Here is a 13,196-nt window from a genome sequence, read left to right on the forward strand (position 1 = left end):
AATATGTATGCAGATCTTACCCCTACCCCGAGGGGTAGAGAGACTGTTTCCAGGAAACTCTATGTAAACATAAAATACTTTATGCACCAGCCTGTCATTTTTCTTTTATTTCTTTCGACCTATTATTTTTCTAGAATTATTGTACCTTAAAGAAACAATAATAAATAAGATTAACTACTATATTCACTAACGATATAAAAATCGCAAATAAAATTCACTAATAATTAAAAAGAATTTTTTAGCTATTGTTAGACTTATAATTTTTTATTGATTTCTTACTTCTTTGAAGTTCCGATTAATTCAAAAAGAATCATTTCGATGTTTCTTGATTTTTCACTTGAGGTTTGATATTCGTTTTAATATTCAATTAATTCAAATTCGAACTGCGTAACATCCGTTAGAACAAAAAATACTCTTTGCTAAGGTTTTTTTTTTCTTTCTAATTTTAAAGTTTAAACCAAAAATATTTAATTAATAACGAGAAATCTTATCAATTCCATCACAATCTTTAATAATATTATTACTATATATAACTTAAATCCATAATAAATACTCCTTATAATCTTCAAACCAAATCTATGTTTGACCCAAAAAAAAAACCGCATTTTCTCTCTCTATTTTCTCCTTCTTCTCTTTCTCTCTCTAAAATCACCGCCTTTCGCCGCTGTTTACTGCCAGAGAACTTCAGTCACCTTTCTTCTTTTCCCCCTTTTTCCCTCTGAAAAAGCAAAAAAGTTTGCTTTTTTCTTTTAAAAAATCAATTTTCTTGTCAAAAATTCAATCTTTTTTGCCTTTTGATTCATTACAATCTCAATGAATTTACTTCATTTTAGTTAAAACAGTTAATTAACTACAAAACCCATTTCCAGAAAAATTTCCCCTTTCTTTGATCCAACGGCGAAGATTTACCCGTTCAGTCTGTTTATTTGTCAGCTTTTCTTTTTTTAGTTTATTTTTGTCTTCTCTACGTAAGTTTCTCTCTGTCCATACTTTTTAGTTACTTATTTCTATAAATAGATTTATGTATGTATATATGAATGTATTTATGTATTTATATAGCTAACGGAGTATATTACTGTAACTAAAAACTGAGTTTTCTTCTTACTGTAGCGTTTACGTAATAAGTATAAATTAATAGTTTTTTGCATTCGAGGAGGAATTTGAGATTGGCATGCACTATGTACGTTACAATTTGGAATTTTTTTTGAATGACCTTATTGTTTGATTTTCATTTGATAGTTACACTCCTTCCGGTTTTGTTTTTGGGTATTGAATTTGTGTGATTTGATGAATTTTATGATTGAATAGTTAATTCTTTGTGGTATTAAGAACTGATTTTTGGTTAATTAGTATCACAAATATGGTTTAGAAGTTACTACTATAATTTGCTGGTGGATAGTTGTTTGAATTGTTCTTATTGTTGTGCTAACAGTCAACTCTAAACTCGCCAAGAAAAATTGTTATTTTGGTATCTAGGATATATTGTGTTGATTAATTAGAAAAGATTCTGAACTGAATTAGGATTACTAGATTCTAAAATTTAGTATAGGTCACGGGTTGGGGCTGTGGAAGATGCTTGCATCAGGGTAGGCTGCCTACATCACACCCTCTTGGGGTGCGGCCATTCCCCGGATCCTGCGTGAATGCGGGATGCCTTGTGCACCTGGTTGTCCTTTAGATTCTAAAATTTAGCAACTTACTTCCCCGGACCCCGCGCTTAGTAGGAGCTTAGTGCACTGGACTGACAATATTCATAGAAGCTAAATATAATCACACTCATTTACTGAGATATAAATTTTATTTTTAATTTTGAAGTTGCTTTATGTTTCTGTATGCTTCTATATTTTAAGGTCAGTTTTGATACAAATAGAGAGCTAAAGTCTGAAATACAATGGATTATGTGTTGGTAATTTCCATTTTATTTGGGGTGAAGGTGATAGACTTTCTTGTATATTCTTTACTGAGGGTCAGTAAATTAGAACATTGTATAGGTATGAGATTTTTTGGATCCCTTCCTTTAGTTATTGTATAGGATTCCTATCTTTACTTGCAAATTTTCCTTTAGATTGTGTTTGCTTTTAGTTTACCATTCTCAATAAAAAGAATGGGTTTGCTTTTCCTTCACTTTCCGTCTTCTTTATCCTGCTGTTGCAGAAGGAAGTCTGCTTACTTTTCTAGGATTTGCAGTAATAATTTAGTTTTCATAAGTTTGTAGTATTTGACAACGTACCTTTGATCAAATTTATTGTCATTTGTTTGTTTTATACTAGCTTGAGCCGAATAGGAAACATCCTACTATGATGTTCAATGATTTTTTTTTAAAAATGTACTCCTTATTTTTCACAACTAGAATCACTATATGAATTGGTAATCACAAACCCGTTTCTTTTTTTTATGCAGTGAAAAGGCTTAAGAAGTTGAATTCTGGCAAACTAGGCGTATGGAGCCTAATGGGCATAGAAAGGGTAACAAAAAGAATTATGTTACCTTACAAAATGGCGGTCTTAGCACATTGAATATTGATGATGAGTTGGATCCATGGACTGCTTGGGCGTACAAACCTCGCACTATTACGTTGTTGCTTATTGGTGCATGTTTACTCATGTAAGTTTGTTGATGAATAGAATCCATATTCATAGGTAAAATTATTGCGGCTAACGGTTATAATTTTTCTCGACAACTTTGTTGGGACTGAGAGGAAATTTATGGAAGGAATTCTAATTCCTCATGTCACATTCTCATGTTTCTTTGAATCTGCACACTTAATTTTTTTTGATAAGGTAAAATAATCTTTGAATCTTTATACAGTATTCGGTATCATAAATATTGGTATTGTCTGATTCTTTGTTTACTTGTTTTGGTATGGTGTAGGATTACAAAAGGAATCTCTAGATTACTGCATTTCCTTGCCTCAAACAAATTATAACTTTTAGGGAGAAAGTGGATTAGAAAATCTTACACTCGTATATTATATGGGATCCTGCATTTGGAGCTCCATATAGTTTCTCATTGAAAGGAGCAATTACTTTAGATACAACATAATTTGGCTGTTCTAAATCTTGAACTTTTGATGAGTGAAAACTAAAGAAATGATGGAAAAAAAACTAAAAAACATAGTAATTCCTGCTCCTCAGAACCCCTTTGAGGGGGAAAACACTTACAACAGTTAGAAGGTTGCACACTGTCAAGATGATCTTGTGGAGATTTTTTCTGTGTATGGTTTGGCAGAAACAAAATTTTCGGTTAATGATGTGATTATACACAAAAGAGACATCGAGTATCAAATTTACCAAGACTGCTATTCGGAGCTCTTCTATCATAATATCCTCTTGAATTTAGCAACAGTAAGCCCTGAAATTTTTCCAAATATATTTTCCTTGCATCTATTGCATTCAGAATTACTTAAGATTGGTGAAGACGTGTCTTTTTCCCTTTCTGTATGTGCCTCTTTCCTAGTTGACCTTCTTTCCTAATGTTTTTGAGCTCTTGTTGAGCTCAAGGGTGTGGTAGAGAAAAGCACTTGAAATGTTCTGTATGATCTCTTCCTTACTCATTTACTGATTGTTAATCCTTTCTTTAACTTTGCTAGCCATTGCCGAGCTTCTTCCTATTTTCCACAGCCAGTGGCATACATGGTTGAAAAGTTTCGCGCTGCCGTATCTGTGGTCTTACTAAGTTTACGATTGTGGTAGACCACCTTACTTCATCAAAAAAAAAAAAAAGAAGTTTACAATTGTGGTGGGCAAAAGCGTCTGATAAATATGATGCCTTACTAATTACTTACTGATTATTGGTTCCTTCCATTTTTGCTTGCTATTATGAAGTTTTCCTATTTTTTCTAAGGCCAATATCATATTTTTTTACTTGCTTATGTCATCATTATTGCAGTTGGGCAAGTGGAGCTCTTAATCCACAAAGCACTCCTTCTGGTGATCTTGTGGCATCTGTGAAAAGGTGTGCCGCTTTTAACATTACATTTCTGTTTATATTCTTCCACAATTTTCACGAGAAAGCTAAAGTCGTTTTGTGCCTCTTTTAGGGGTGTTTGGGCAATGATTGCAGTGTACCTTGCTTACTCTCTGCTGCAAGCCCCCTCAACGTAAGTTGTTGCTACACCCCTCCCTCCCTCCCACCTTCCCTCATCCTCTCTCTCTTGATTTTGTGGTGACTGTTGTTACAATGTGGTTGGTGAAAATGATTCACCTAAAAGAAATACTAAGACATGACTGCATTTATTCTTTGTATATCTTATTTATTGAGTGTTCTCTTCACTTCTACTTTACTACTTCTTGAATAAAAAAAAGGAATCTTATGATGTTCTCTTTTTGGTTGTGGTCTTGTGAAAGTGCTAGAGGTTGGAGTTTCTTCTTACTCTTGTTTGGTTTATCAATTAAGTTGTATTGTTTATCAATTGCAATTTATGAGCGATTTTTACCATAGTTATCTTTGATGTTCTTTCTTTACAGGGTGCTCATTAGGCCACATCCTGCCATTTGGCGCCTGGTTCATGGAATGGCTGTCATTTACCTTGTCGCTTTGACGTTTTTGCTTTTTCAGGTGGGTTTGTTAGCAGAAAGTGTTGTTCCTAATTGTATGAAGGAATGAGATAATACAATAGTTTTTATTTCTTAGCTCTCAGTTTCCTTTCCGGTATTAATCCAGCCATTCAATTGTTGCTGTGAGATATGAATACTTTGTTGTCTTTTCCTCAGAAGCGGGATGATGCTCGGCAATTTATGAGATATCTGCATCCTGATCTTGGTATTGGTAAGAATTTTGCTTGTTTGTGATGGCATTTTTGAGTCAATCAGTAATAAAATCTGTGCTGTTTATCTCCTTTGCCATGTGAATTTACAGCTTCGACATATTTTAACTTACTGTGCAGAGCTTCCTGAAAGATCCTACGGTGCTGATTGCAGAATATATGTACCTGAAAATCCCACAAACAGGTTTAAGAATCTTTATGTATGATATCTTCTTTCACAATCCTTTTACCTTTTCTTTTTTCAATTTGCTTTTTTCAAAACCTTGTATTTACAGCTTCTCTGATTGGCACATTTGCTCTGTAGGACACACTGTTTGATGAGTTTGTTTTGGCTCATATCATAGGGTGGTGGGGAAAGGCCATCATGATTCGTAATCAACCTCTTTTGTGGGTTCTATCCATTGGATTCGAGTTGATGGAGGTCAGAACCTTTCTCAGATCCTCTTGAATGGTTTCCAGCTTTTCGTTTTCCAATAACAAATAGGGAAGCGGTTCAATATTTTCCGTACTCATTAGTATTTATGTTTTCAGCTTACCTTCCGCCACATGTTACCAAACTTCAATGAATGCTGGTGGGACAGCATTATTCTTGACATATTGATCTGCAACTGGTTTGGTGAGAATCCTGAAGCCATTTGTCTTGGGCTTTTGTAAACTTTACATTCTTGACATGCTTAGGTAAACTGAGGTCCAGGGCCGGAGCTTTACGGATTCGGCCGAACCCAGTAGCTTTGATCCAAACCCTGTATTTGTCTTAAGACATTCATTGATTATGTACAAATTGTTAATTTAGAACTCAATAGCTTGAATGTACTAGAATCCCGAATCCGTAATCTTCAAATCCTGGCTCCGTCTTTGTTAATGTTATATAATCAACTGTTTATCCCACGAGTGTTTGGTTTCCCCAACATGTGATTATGGATACTATGGTTAGTCTACTGATGTTTGCATGTGCTGGTCTCTCAATTTCCGGTCATTTATAGTCAATCAAAGGGGTAAATGTGCAATCTTTTGCTTGTTAAGTGTGCTTGTTCATTTGAATTCTGAAAGCATTCCCAGATTGATGAAGTTTATCACGTGTTGTTAAATTTGCTTCTTTTAATTTGGTCTGATATGAATTACTGTATGCTGAGGTACAGTAAATAAAGACCACTGCTAGAAGAAGAATTAATCATGAGAAGGATGAAGTTTTTAATTTATGCCTTTTGTTTGTGTGAGAGAATCCCCCGTTCCCTGGATCTTAAGGGAAATTTTTTCGATAATGTCCTGAATTTGCGTCTTATTTCACCAACAGCAAATGGTAAGGAATTGTGCCTGTTTACAGAGATTAGTTGAGATAATAGCTGTTCAAGCGTGATGTTTTTGAGGCTTGACATGCATCAATATGATTATTATTTTTTTGTTAAATAAGGACTACAAGGAATAGCCACGATAATAAAAATATTAAATCCCATGGGCTGGAATCACGATAATGAAAACATTCTGCATAATTACTAATCTGTGGTTTAAGTTTGATTATGGTCATACAATTGTGTCTCATTCTCCTGGATTTTTGTGCACTAACATTATCTTTTTGATTTCCTATCTAGGCATATCGGCTGGAATGCGTACTGTTCGGTATTTTGATGGAAGAACATATGAGTGGGTTGGTATAAGCCGACAGCCAAATATCATGGGCAAGGTATGTCTGGTTAAGTGCTATGTTGGTTGTATACTTGGTTCTGGATTTTGAGGAACAACAGATATGGGGCGTTGCGTTATACATGTTCGGTACAGTTTATATTGGAAGCACTATGGTTTTGGTGTTGAACAAACGCAATTTCTGTTTTTTGTTTTGTAGGTCAAGCGAACACTTGGCCAGTTTACTCCAGCACATTGGGATAAGGATGAATGGCATCCCCTTTTAGGTCCATGGCGATTTATTCAAGTCCTTACTCTCTGTGTTATATTCTTGACCGTAGAATTAAACACATTCTTCTTGAAGTTCTGTCTTTGGATTCCTCCGAGAAACCCTCTGATAGTGTATAGGTTGGTTTTCTGGTGGTTAATTGCATTACCGACAATCCGCGAGTATAATTCTTATTTACAGGACAGGTATGTCCTACCAATAACATTATGAATAAGCTCTCTTTCATTTTTCCTAATTTCACACTTTTCCATTTACTGCTATCATATTCAGAAAACCGGTGAAAAAGGTGGGAGCATTTTGCTGGCTTTCACTGGCGATCTGCATTGTTGAGCTCCTAATTTGCATCAAGTTTGGACATGGTGAGCATTACATCTTGAATTCTCATTTTGGGAGTGTTTCAGTAGTTTTTTTTTTAAACCCAGAAATCCCCGAGGACCAGCTAGTGTTGTTCGAAAATCGACAGATAACAGACTGTCCCTTTACCCTTCTCGGCTTAAATAGTAGGCTCTAGTCCGTGCTAGGACATGCGTCTAACGCACAAATCATGCGTTGGCAAGATTAGGGCCCCGGGGGTTCATTAGTTTATATATTTTTTACTTGAAGGGGAGCCTTGGCGTAACTGGTAAAGTTGTTGCCATGTGACTAGGAGGTCACGGGTTCGAGCCGTGGAAACAGCCTCTTGCAGAAATGCAGGGTAAGGCTGCGTACGATAGACCCTTGTGGTCCGGCCCGTCCCCGGACCCTGCGCATAGCGGGAGCTTAGTGCACCGGGCTGCCTTTTCCTTTCTTTTACTTAATCTTTTTTTGTTTTGGGCCTCTTCTTTCAGGATTATTTCCCAACCCAATGCCCAAATGGGTGGTAATTTGCTGGTCATGTATTGGTACCGTCTTTGTGATATCTCTTGCTGCGTGGTCGTGCCATTTACATAGAACAATGAGGAGAAAGCGCGACTAAGTTTACCTTTGTAGTTCATCATTCTTTGCGTTCTTTTGGGTAGAATCAACCATGTTGTAAATACCCATTACCTTGTAACTGTATATGCTTTGTTATTTTTAGGTTAGATGTTACAGTTTAAACATTTAGTGAATCTCAATTCTCAATTCTTTTCAATAGGTTAAAGGTCAGTAGATGTCTTGTTTATTGAGTTGCAATATTGCTGCCTCGATTTTGCAGGCAATTTTTCGCGTTTATACAGAGTGTTGAAGTATTATCAGTTTTGACTCCCTAGTCATCTGTCTCTGTCTCTATGTGCGCGCTCACATCTTAGTCCCCCGCGCGAAAAACGCAGACTGAAGCTGAGAATCACAAAATGCAACACAACAAGGGGGTCTCCGAAACAAACGGTCCATTTATTGATGGGCGAACGACGGGGATTGAACCCGCGTGTGGTGGATTCACAATCCATTGCCTTGATCCACTTGGCTACATCCGCCCCTACCCTGCGTATCTTAGTCTTATTTATTTAATCCAATCTAATTCACATTGAATTTGAGAAAGTGGGCATGTGATATACCTATGCACTGAACTGGAAAGGAAGGGAATGAAAAGTGTGGGAAGAGTACTTTATAGTTACTTGTTTTGGGTGGAAAATAATGAAAGAGAGAAATGTTGGTTTGTGACAGCCAACTCCTCATAAGATAATAAAAGCATCGTATCAACAACAACATACCTAGTATTATCCCACATCGTAGGGTCTGGGGAGGGTAGTGTGTACGCAAGGGTAGTGTCAAGTGTGTACGCAGACCTTACCCCTGCCTTGTGAGGATAAAAAAATTGTTTCCAATAGATCCTCGGCTCAGAAAAAGCATCATATCAAGAAAAATATAAAAGATCCATATGGGAGTAAACCTGCAATATACTCCACTCAAACAAGACGGTCATTCTTGAAAGTTTCATAGGATATATAATGTGGAAATGACACTAGGTAGCCGTTTTTAAATATGCTATTTAAAATATATTCACAATTTACAATGTATTTAAAGATAATCAATTCACAAACTTTAGGACATTGTGTCGTATAGTTCGAATATTATGTCCAGAAATTAGAATTTTATGTCCTGAATTTTAAATTAGTAGCTCAGAAATTCAGGATACTAAGTCTTAAATTCCAAATTAGTAGCTCAAAAATTTAGGATACTTAGTCCCGAAATTTGGACGAATTGAATAATTTTTAAATATATTGTAAATTATGGATATATTTTAAGTAGCAGGCTTAAAAGCGGTTAATAGTGCACTTCGCCCATATAATGACGCTTTGCTGGTACAAATTGTGACAAGTACATGCAACCACTTTTCTTCATGTTGACTTGTGAATATAAATATTCTTAGTCTAAAATACAGAAGTTGACTGGTTATTCTTACTGTTTGCTTGTGTCTAAATGAAAGAATTCTATGTATTTAACTTGTATTTTAGCTGTTCTTTTCGTAGTTCTATCAACTAATTATTTATATTTGATGCTATACTCCTTGTTATTGTAAAAGAAGAAATAAGATTCTCCCATTTTAACTATGCATTTTTCTTGGGGAGAGATAAAGGATCAAAATGGTCTATTAATGAAATTTCTTGTTGGCTCAATGTAAAATACTCATTTAGCCAAGAGTTTTCAACCACATGGTAAGCTAAACAGGTCCTGACAAATAACCAACTAGTAATAATGCTATGGATGATCCATATGAATAAAAGGGCAGTTCGGTGCACTAAACTCCTGTTATCCGGGGAATTTGAGGAAGGGTCAGACCACAAAGGTGTATTGTATGCAGCCTTGCTCAGCATTTTTCCAGGAGACTGTTTCCACGGCTTGACTTCTGACCTTCTGGTCACGTGACAACAATTTTACCACTTACACCAAGACTCCCCTTCAATGGATGACATATGAATAACTGTAATAGTATACATCGGAAAACTAACTAATATTCTCATGTACTTTCAGACATGCTGAGCTTCAAATATTCTTTTATAGTCAAAGAAGATCAATTTCGTAAAAGATGAGATCCGTAAATGACAATGACAATTTGCTGAGTTTTTTTGGGAGAGACAAGAGGAGAGGGGAGGAAAGATTTATATTCTTCAAACCAACTCATATTTGAGAATCATATTTCTATAATCACATAGATGAATACACACTTTTTCACTCAACAATAATTTGTTGGTATCAATTCTTTTCTATGATCTATACTTTTTCTTCTTTCCTTTGATCTAAAAATATCCTTATTTCCTAAAAATGCTTCTTTTGCAAATCCATGATCTTTGAATCTTCAGATTATGCTGCAATTCTCCCCTATGACTTTTACTTCAAAATTACCATATTTATTTGTATCTTCACTCAAACGTCCTTTTTAATAACAACAACAACAACGACGACCTAGTGTATTCCCACAAGTGGAGTCTTGGGAGGATGAGATGTCCGCAGCCTTACCCCTACCCTGGACGGGCAGAGAGGCTGTTTCCGATAGACCCTCAGCTAAAGAACAAATTTCCCTTTTAATAATACTTGTAAATTATGCAGGAAATGGCATAGATGGTATCTTTCTCTTCCAACTAGTCTTTCCTCTAACAATTTCTTCATTCTTGATCTGTTCTTTTATCCGAAGTAAATGTGTATAACTAAATGGCCTTTGATTAAATGACTCAAGCAATCCATTTGACTCAAGAATTCCTGATCCAAATGAAAATCCATGTAGTACACTAATTCTTCTCTTATGTTGATATTCATCAACTCCATCGTCGAAAAATCCCTCTTCATCTGGTTCACAAAGGGATTGAACAATGTTCGCGCTTCCACATTCTCTCCTATATTCTAGTATAATACTAGACAACTGATGACTCTCCAAAAAATGGTCAGGAATACCCTGCAAAAGCACATAAAACATAACCAAAAATTATTGTAGTATGTGTTTTTTGTCGTCAAGAATCATGTTGTTAGATGTTTATCTCACCTCTAGCATCCAACGAACGTATTTTACATTATTTACATGGTGATTCATGTCCAAATCACTTCTCTTTGGCTGCAAAAAAAGTAAAGATCAAATGACGAGTAACAATGAGTCTTTGGCATATATCGGAAGGGATGTTGCCATGTGACTAGGAGGTCACGGGTTCAAGCCGTGGAAACAACCTCTTGCAGAAATGCAGGGTAAGACTGCGTACAATAGACCCTTGTGGTCCTGCCCTTCCCCGGACCCCACGCATAGCGAGAGCTTAGTGCATCGGGCTGCTCTTTTTAGTCTTTGGCATATCGAGGAGATGTGAAATCTTGTTAAAAAATGCATGATCACCTTCAAATTGGAAAGGACATATTTAGCAGTGTCATCCAACTTCTCTATCTTAATTGGATTTTCTTCTTCGATTGCTAGTTTATTGATGAACCAAGGTGAGATCTCAGCCCTCACTTCTTCTGGCATCTTAGAAAGGCGCCTCGTTTGCTGGTTCATCATCACCCATGTACTGTGTTTCACACAAGAACTAAGTTACGACAATATGTTACAATAGCAACAACATACCCAGTGGAATCCCACAAGTAGGGTTTGGGGAGGATAATGTGTACGCAGACCTTACCCCTATCTTAGGAAGGTAGAGAGGCTATTTCCGATAGCCCCTCGAATCAAGAATAGTGAATCAATAGGCGTAACCGGTCACACAAGAACTAAGTCATAACATTATGTTGGTTTTACTTAGAAAAAACTCAAAAAGAGGAAGGGGAACCTTAACGTTTCTGGTAAAGTTGTTGCCATGTGACCAAGAGATAACGAGTTCGAGCCGAGGAAATAGCCTCTTGCTGAATGTAGGGTAAGGTTGTGTACGATAGATCCTTAATCCCTTATGGTCCGGCACTTTCCCGAACCCCGCGCATTGCAAAGGCTTAGTGCACCAGACTGTTCTTTACCTAGAAAAAAGAGATTGTTGAAAGATTAAAGTGGAAGCTATACCTGGTTGCCCTGGAAAATACAAGGCCTGTGGCTTGACTTCTAATTTGCCAATCTCTTCTCATTCCATTTTTGCCTGATGCTCCAACCCATGTGTCTATTTCTATTACTTCACCCCTGTGATCAAGTGTTTCAATCTTTTGTTAGGCCTATTACCATCTTCTTTACTTCTATAAAAATCAAAATTCCTAGCACAGTTGTTTGAATAAATGAATCCTTGGTACAAGAAACTCGAAAAGTTTCCTAGCGCAAAATCAAGAATTCGTGGCACGAGTAATCTCCAGCTTTACTGTAACAACAACTATGCCTCGATATCAAGTAAGTTAGGTCGACTATATGAATCGTTACTGTCCATGTTGCTCCATTTAACCTCATCTAATACCATATTATAGAAAATATTGAGAAAACTAAAAACTAAAAAGCACTAGACGTTCTCTATATTTTCTACTGGCATAACTCTCCTACAAGATGATCTAAAAGACTCCTCGAAAACATTGGACATAAAGTAAATATGGTAATATGACTAAGATCTAATTTCAGCTAGGTTAAAATGTTTGATAAGAGAATTCAATGTTACCATATTGGATAATGGTCTACTTGAACTTGCATTCTTGAAACCACCCATATGAGGTTGTGTTTCATCATCCCATGTGTAGCACCAAATCCATCACTAAGTAGTCCTGACATCCACACATGATTCAATGCTGTTTCCTGCAAAAAAGACAACATGAATTTGAATTAGTCGGGCCAGTAGGTTCTGGACACCGGATAGTTAAACAAAAGTACTACTACAACACTTCTATGCCTCAATCCCAAGCAGTGAAGGAGCCAGGATTTGAGAGGCTGCGAGTGCACTTTTTAATTCAACCAAAATCTATTTTGTATATAGGGTTTCTACTATTAATATATCATTATATTCTAAAGACATATACATGTACACATGAAATTTTTGCCGAACTTTACGGGTGCCGGTAACTCCTCTACCTAGGTCCGCCTCTGATCCGAAGCAAGTTGGGATTAGCTATATGAATCTACCTATCCATTTCGCGCTATTTATCCTCGTGGTTCGAGTTTAACAATTACTAACATTAAAATTAATGAAATTAAATTTTTTTTATTATCACCTGAAGTAAGTTAAGGATGCTTTCAATGGTAGCAGTTTTATCAGGACCAACTTCATAAGACCTTATAACAACTGTCTGTCTATATGCTCCTTCAACAATTAATCCCTGTCTATAAGTATCCACAAGTTGCTTTTTTGAAGGTATATTTTGCCTAACTTGTGACATTGGTATGTACAAAGTTTCATCACAAGTTGTTGTCACATGACCATTCTTGGATTTTAACATGTCCAATTTCACAGCATTACCATTGATAGGATTTTTGGATTCTTGATTCTCACTTGGGATTGAACAACTAACTATGCTAAAATGAGATGTAAAAATAGGGCAGCTCGGTGCACTAAGTATCCCGTGTTTATACAGGGTCTGAGAAAAAATCGCACTCCGAAGGGGTGTAAAATCAGTTGTACGAAGCATCCCGCGTTCACACATGTTCCGAGAAACGACCGCATTCCGAAGGGGTGTAAAATCAGTTGT

General features: G+C 36.4%; 2 protein-coding genes across 3 annotated transcripts; one reads left to right on the forward strand and one right to left on the reverse strand.

Moving 5' to 3' along the window:
* The first annotated feature begins 576 nt into the window (after positions 1 to 576).
* LOC104212450 (CDP-diacylglycerol--serine O-phosphatidyltransferase 1-like) lies at positions 577 to 7,902 on the forward strand. Of its 2 annotated transcripts, none has more exons than XM_009761714.2 (13): positions 577 to 968; positions 2,401 to 2,604; positions 3,889 to 3,954; positions 4,040 to 4,099; positions 4,467 to 4,557; positions 4,713 to 4,767; positions 4,886 to 4,965; positions 5,070 to 5,186; positions 5,297 to 5,381; positions 6,355 to 6,446; positions 6,606 to 6,859; positions 6,945 to 7,033; positions 7,502 to 7,902. In XM_009761714.2, exons 2-13 carry the CDS (start codon positions 2,441 to 2,443, stop codon positions 7,627 to 7,629), a joined length of 1,281 nt encoding a protein of 426 aa, XP_009760016.1. In that variant the 5' UTR covers positions 577 to 968; positions 2,401 to 2,440; the 3' UTR covers positions 7,630 to 7,902. The 2 variants fall into 2 exon arrangements, with proteins under 2 accessions (XP_009760016.1, XP_009760017.1); XM_009761715.2 differs by lacking the exon at positions 577 to 968 and adding an exon at positions 1,083 to 1,180.
* A 2,261-nt stretch (positions 7,903 to 10,163) lies between these two features.
* Positions 10,164 to 12,947, reverse strand: LOC104212454 (palmitoyl-acyl carrier protein thioesterase, chloroplastic-like). The gene is made up of 6 exons (XM_009761720.2): positions 12,723 to 12,947; positions 12,176 to 12,309; positions 11,602 to 11,715; positions 10,951 to 11,119; positions 10,612 to 10,680; positions 10,164 to 10,524 (listed from the first exon to the last, which is right to left on the reverse strand). The coding sequence occupies exons 1-6, from the start codon at positions 12,945 to 12,947 to the stop codon at positions 10,174 to 10,176; spliced, it is 1,062 nt and encodes a 353-aa protein (XP_009760022.2). The 3' UTR covers positions 10,164 to 10,173.
* Positions 12,948 to 13,196: the final 249 nt, after the last annotated feature.

The sequence above is a fragment of the Nicotiana sylvestris genome, chromosome 10 (genome assembly GCF_000393655.2).
Source record: "Nicotiana sylvestris chromosome 10, ASM39365v2, whole genome shotgun sequence".
Taxonomy (NCBI): domain Eukaryota; kingdom Viridiplantae; phylum Streptophyta; class Magnoliopsida; order Solanales; family Solanaceae; genus Nicotiana; species Nicotiana sylvestris.

What these genes read in the sequence shown, in the direction of transcription:
- LOC104212450 (XM_009761714.2), top strand. Translation starts at nt 2,441, where the DNA reads ATGGAGCCTAATGGGCATAGAAAGGGTAACAAAAAGAATTATGTTACC. An exon ending in TGACGTTTTTGCTTTTTCAG is followed by an intron (nt 4,558 to 4,712) that starts GTGGGTTTGTTA and finishes TCTTTTCCTCAG; the next exon opens with AAGCGGGATGATGCTCGGCA. An exon ending in AGCCAAATATCATGGGCAAG is followed by an intron (nt 6,447 to 6,605) that starts GTATGTCTGGTT and finishes TTTGTTTTGTAG; the next exon opens with GTCAAGCGAACACTTGGCCA.
- LOC104212454 (XM_009761720.2), bottom strand. Translation starts at nt 12,947, where the DNA reads ATGTTAAAATCCAAGAATGGTCATGTGACAACAACTTGTGATGAAACT. An exon ending in GTAGACCATTATCCAATATG is followed by an intron (nt 11,716 to 12,175) that starts GTAACATTGAAT and finishes ACTTGATCACAG; the next exon opens with GGGTGAAGTAATAGAAATAG. An exon ending in ATGTCCTTTCCAATTTGAAG is followed by an intron (nt 10,681 to 10,950) that starts GTGATCATGCAT and finishes CTTTTTTTGCAG; the next exon opens with CCAAAGAGAAGTGATTTGGA.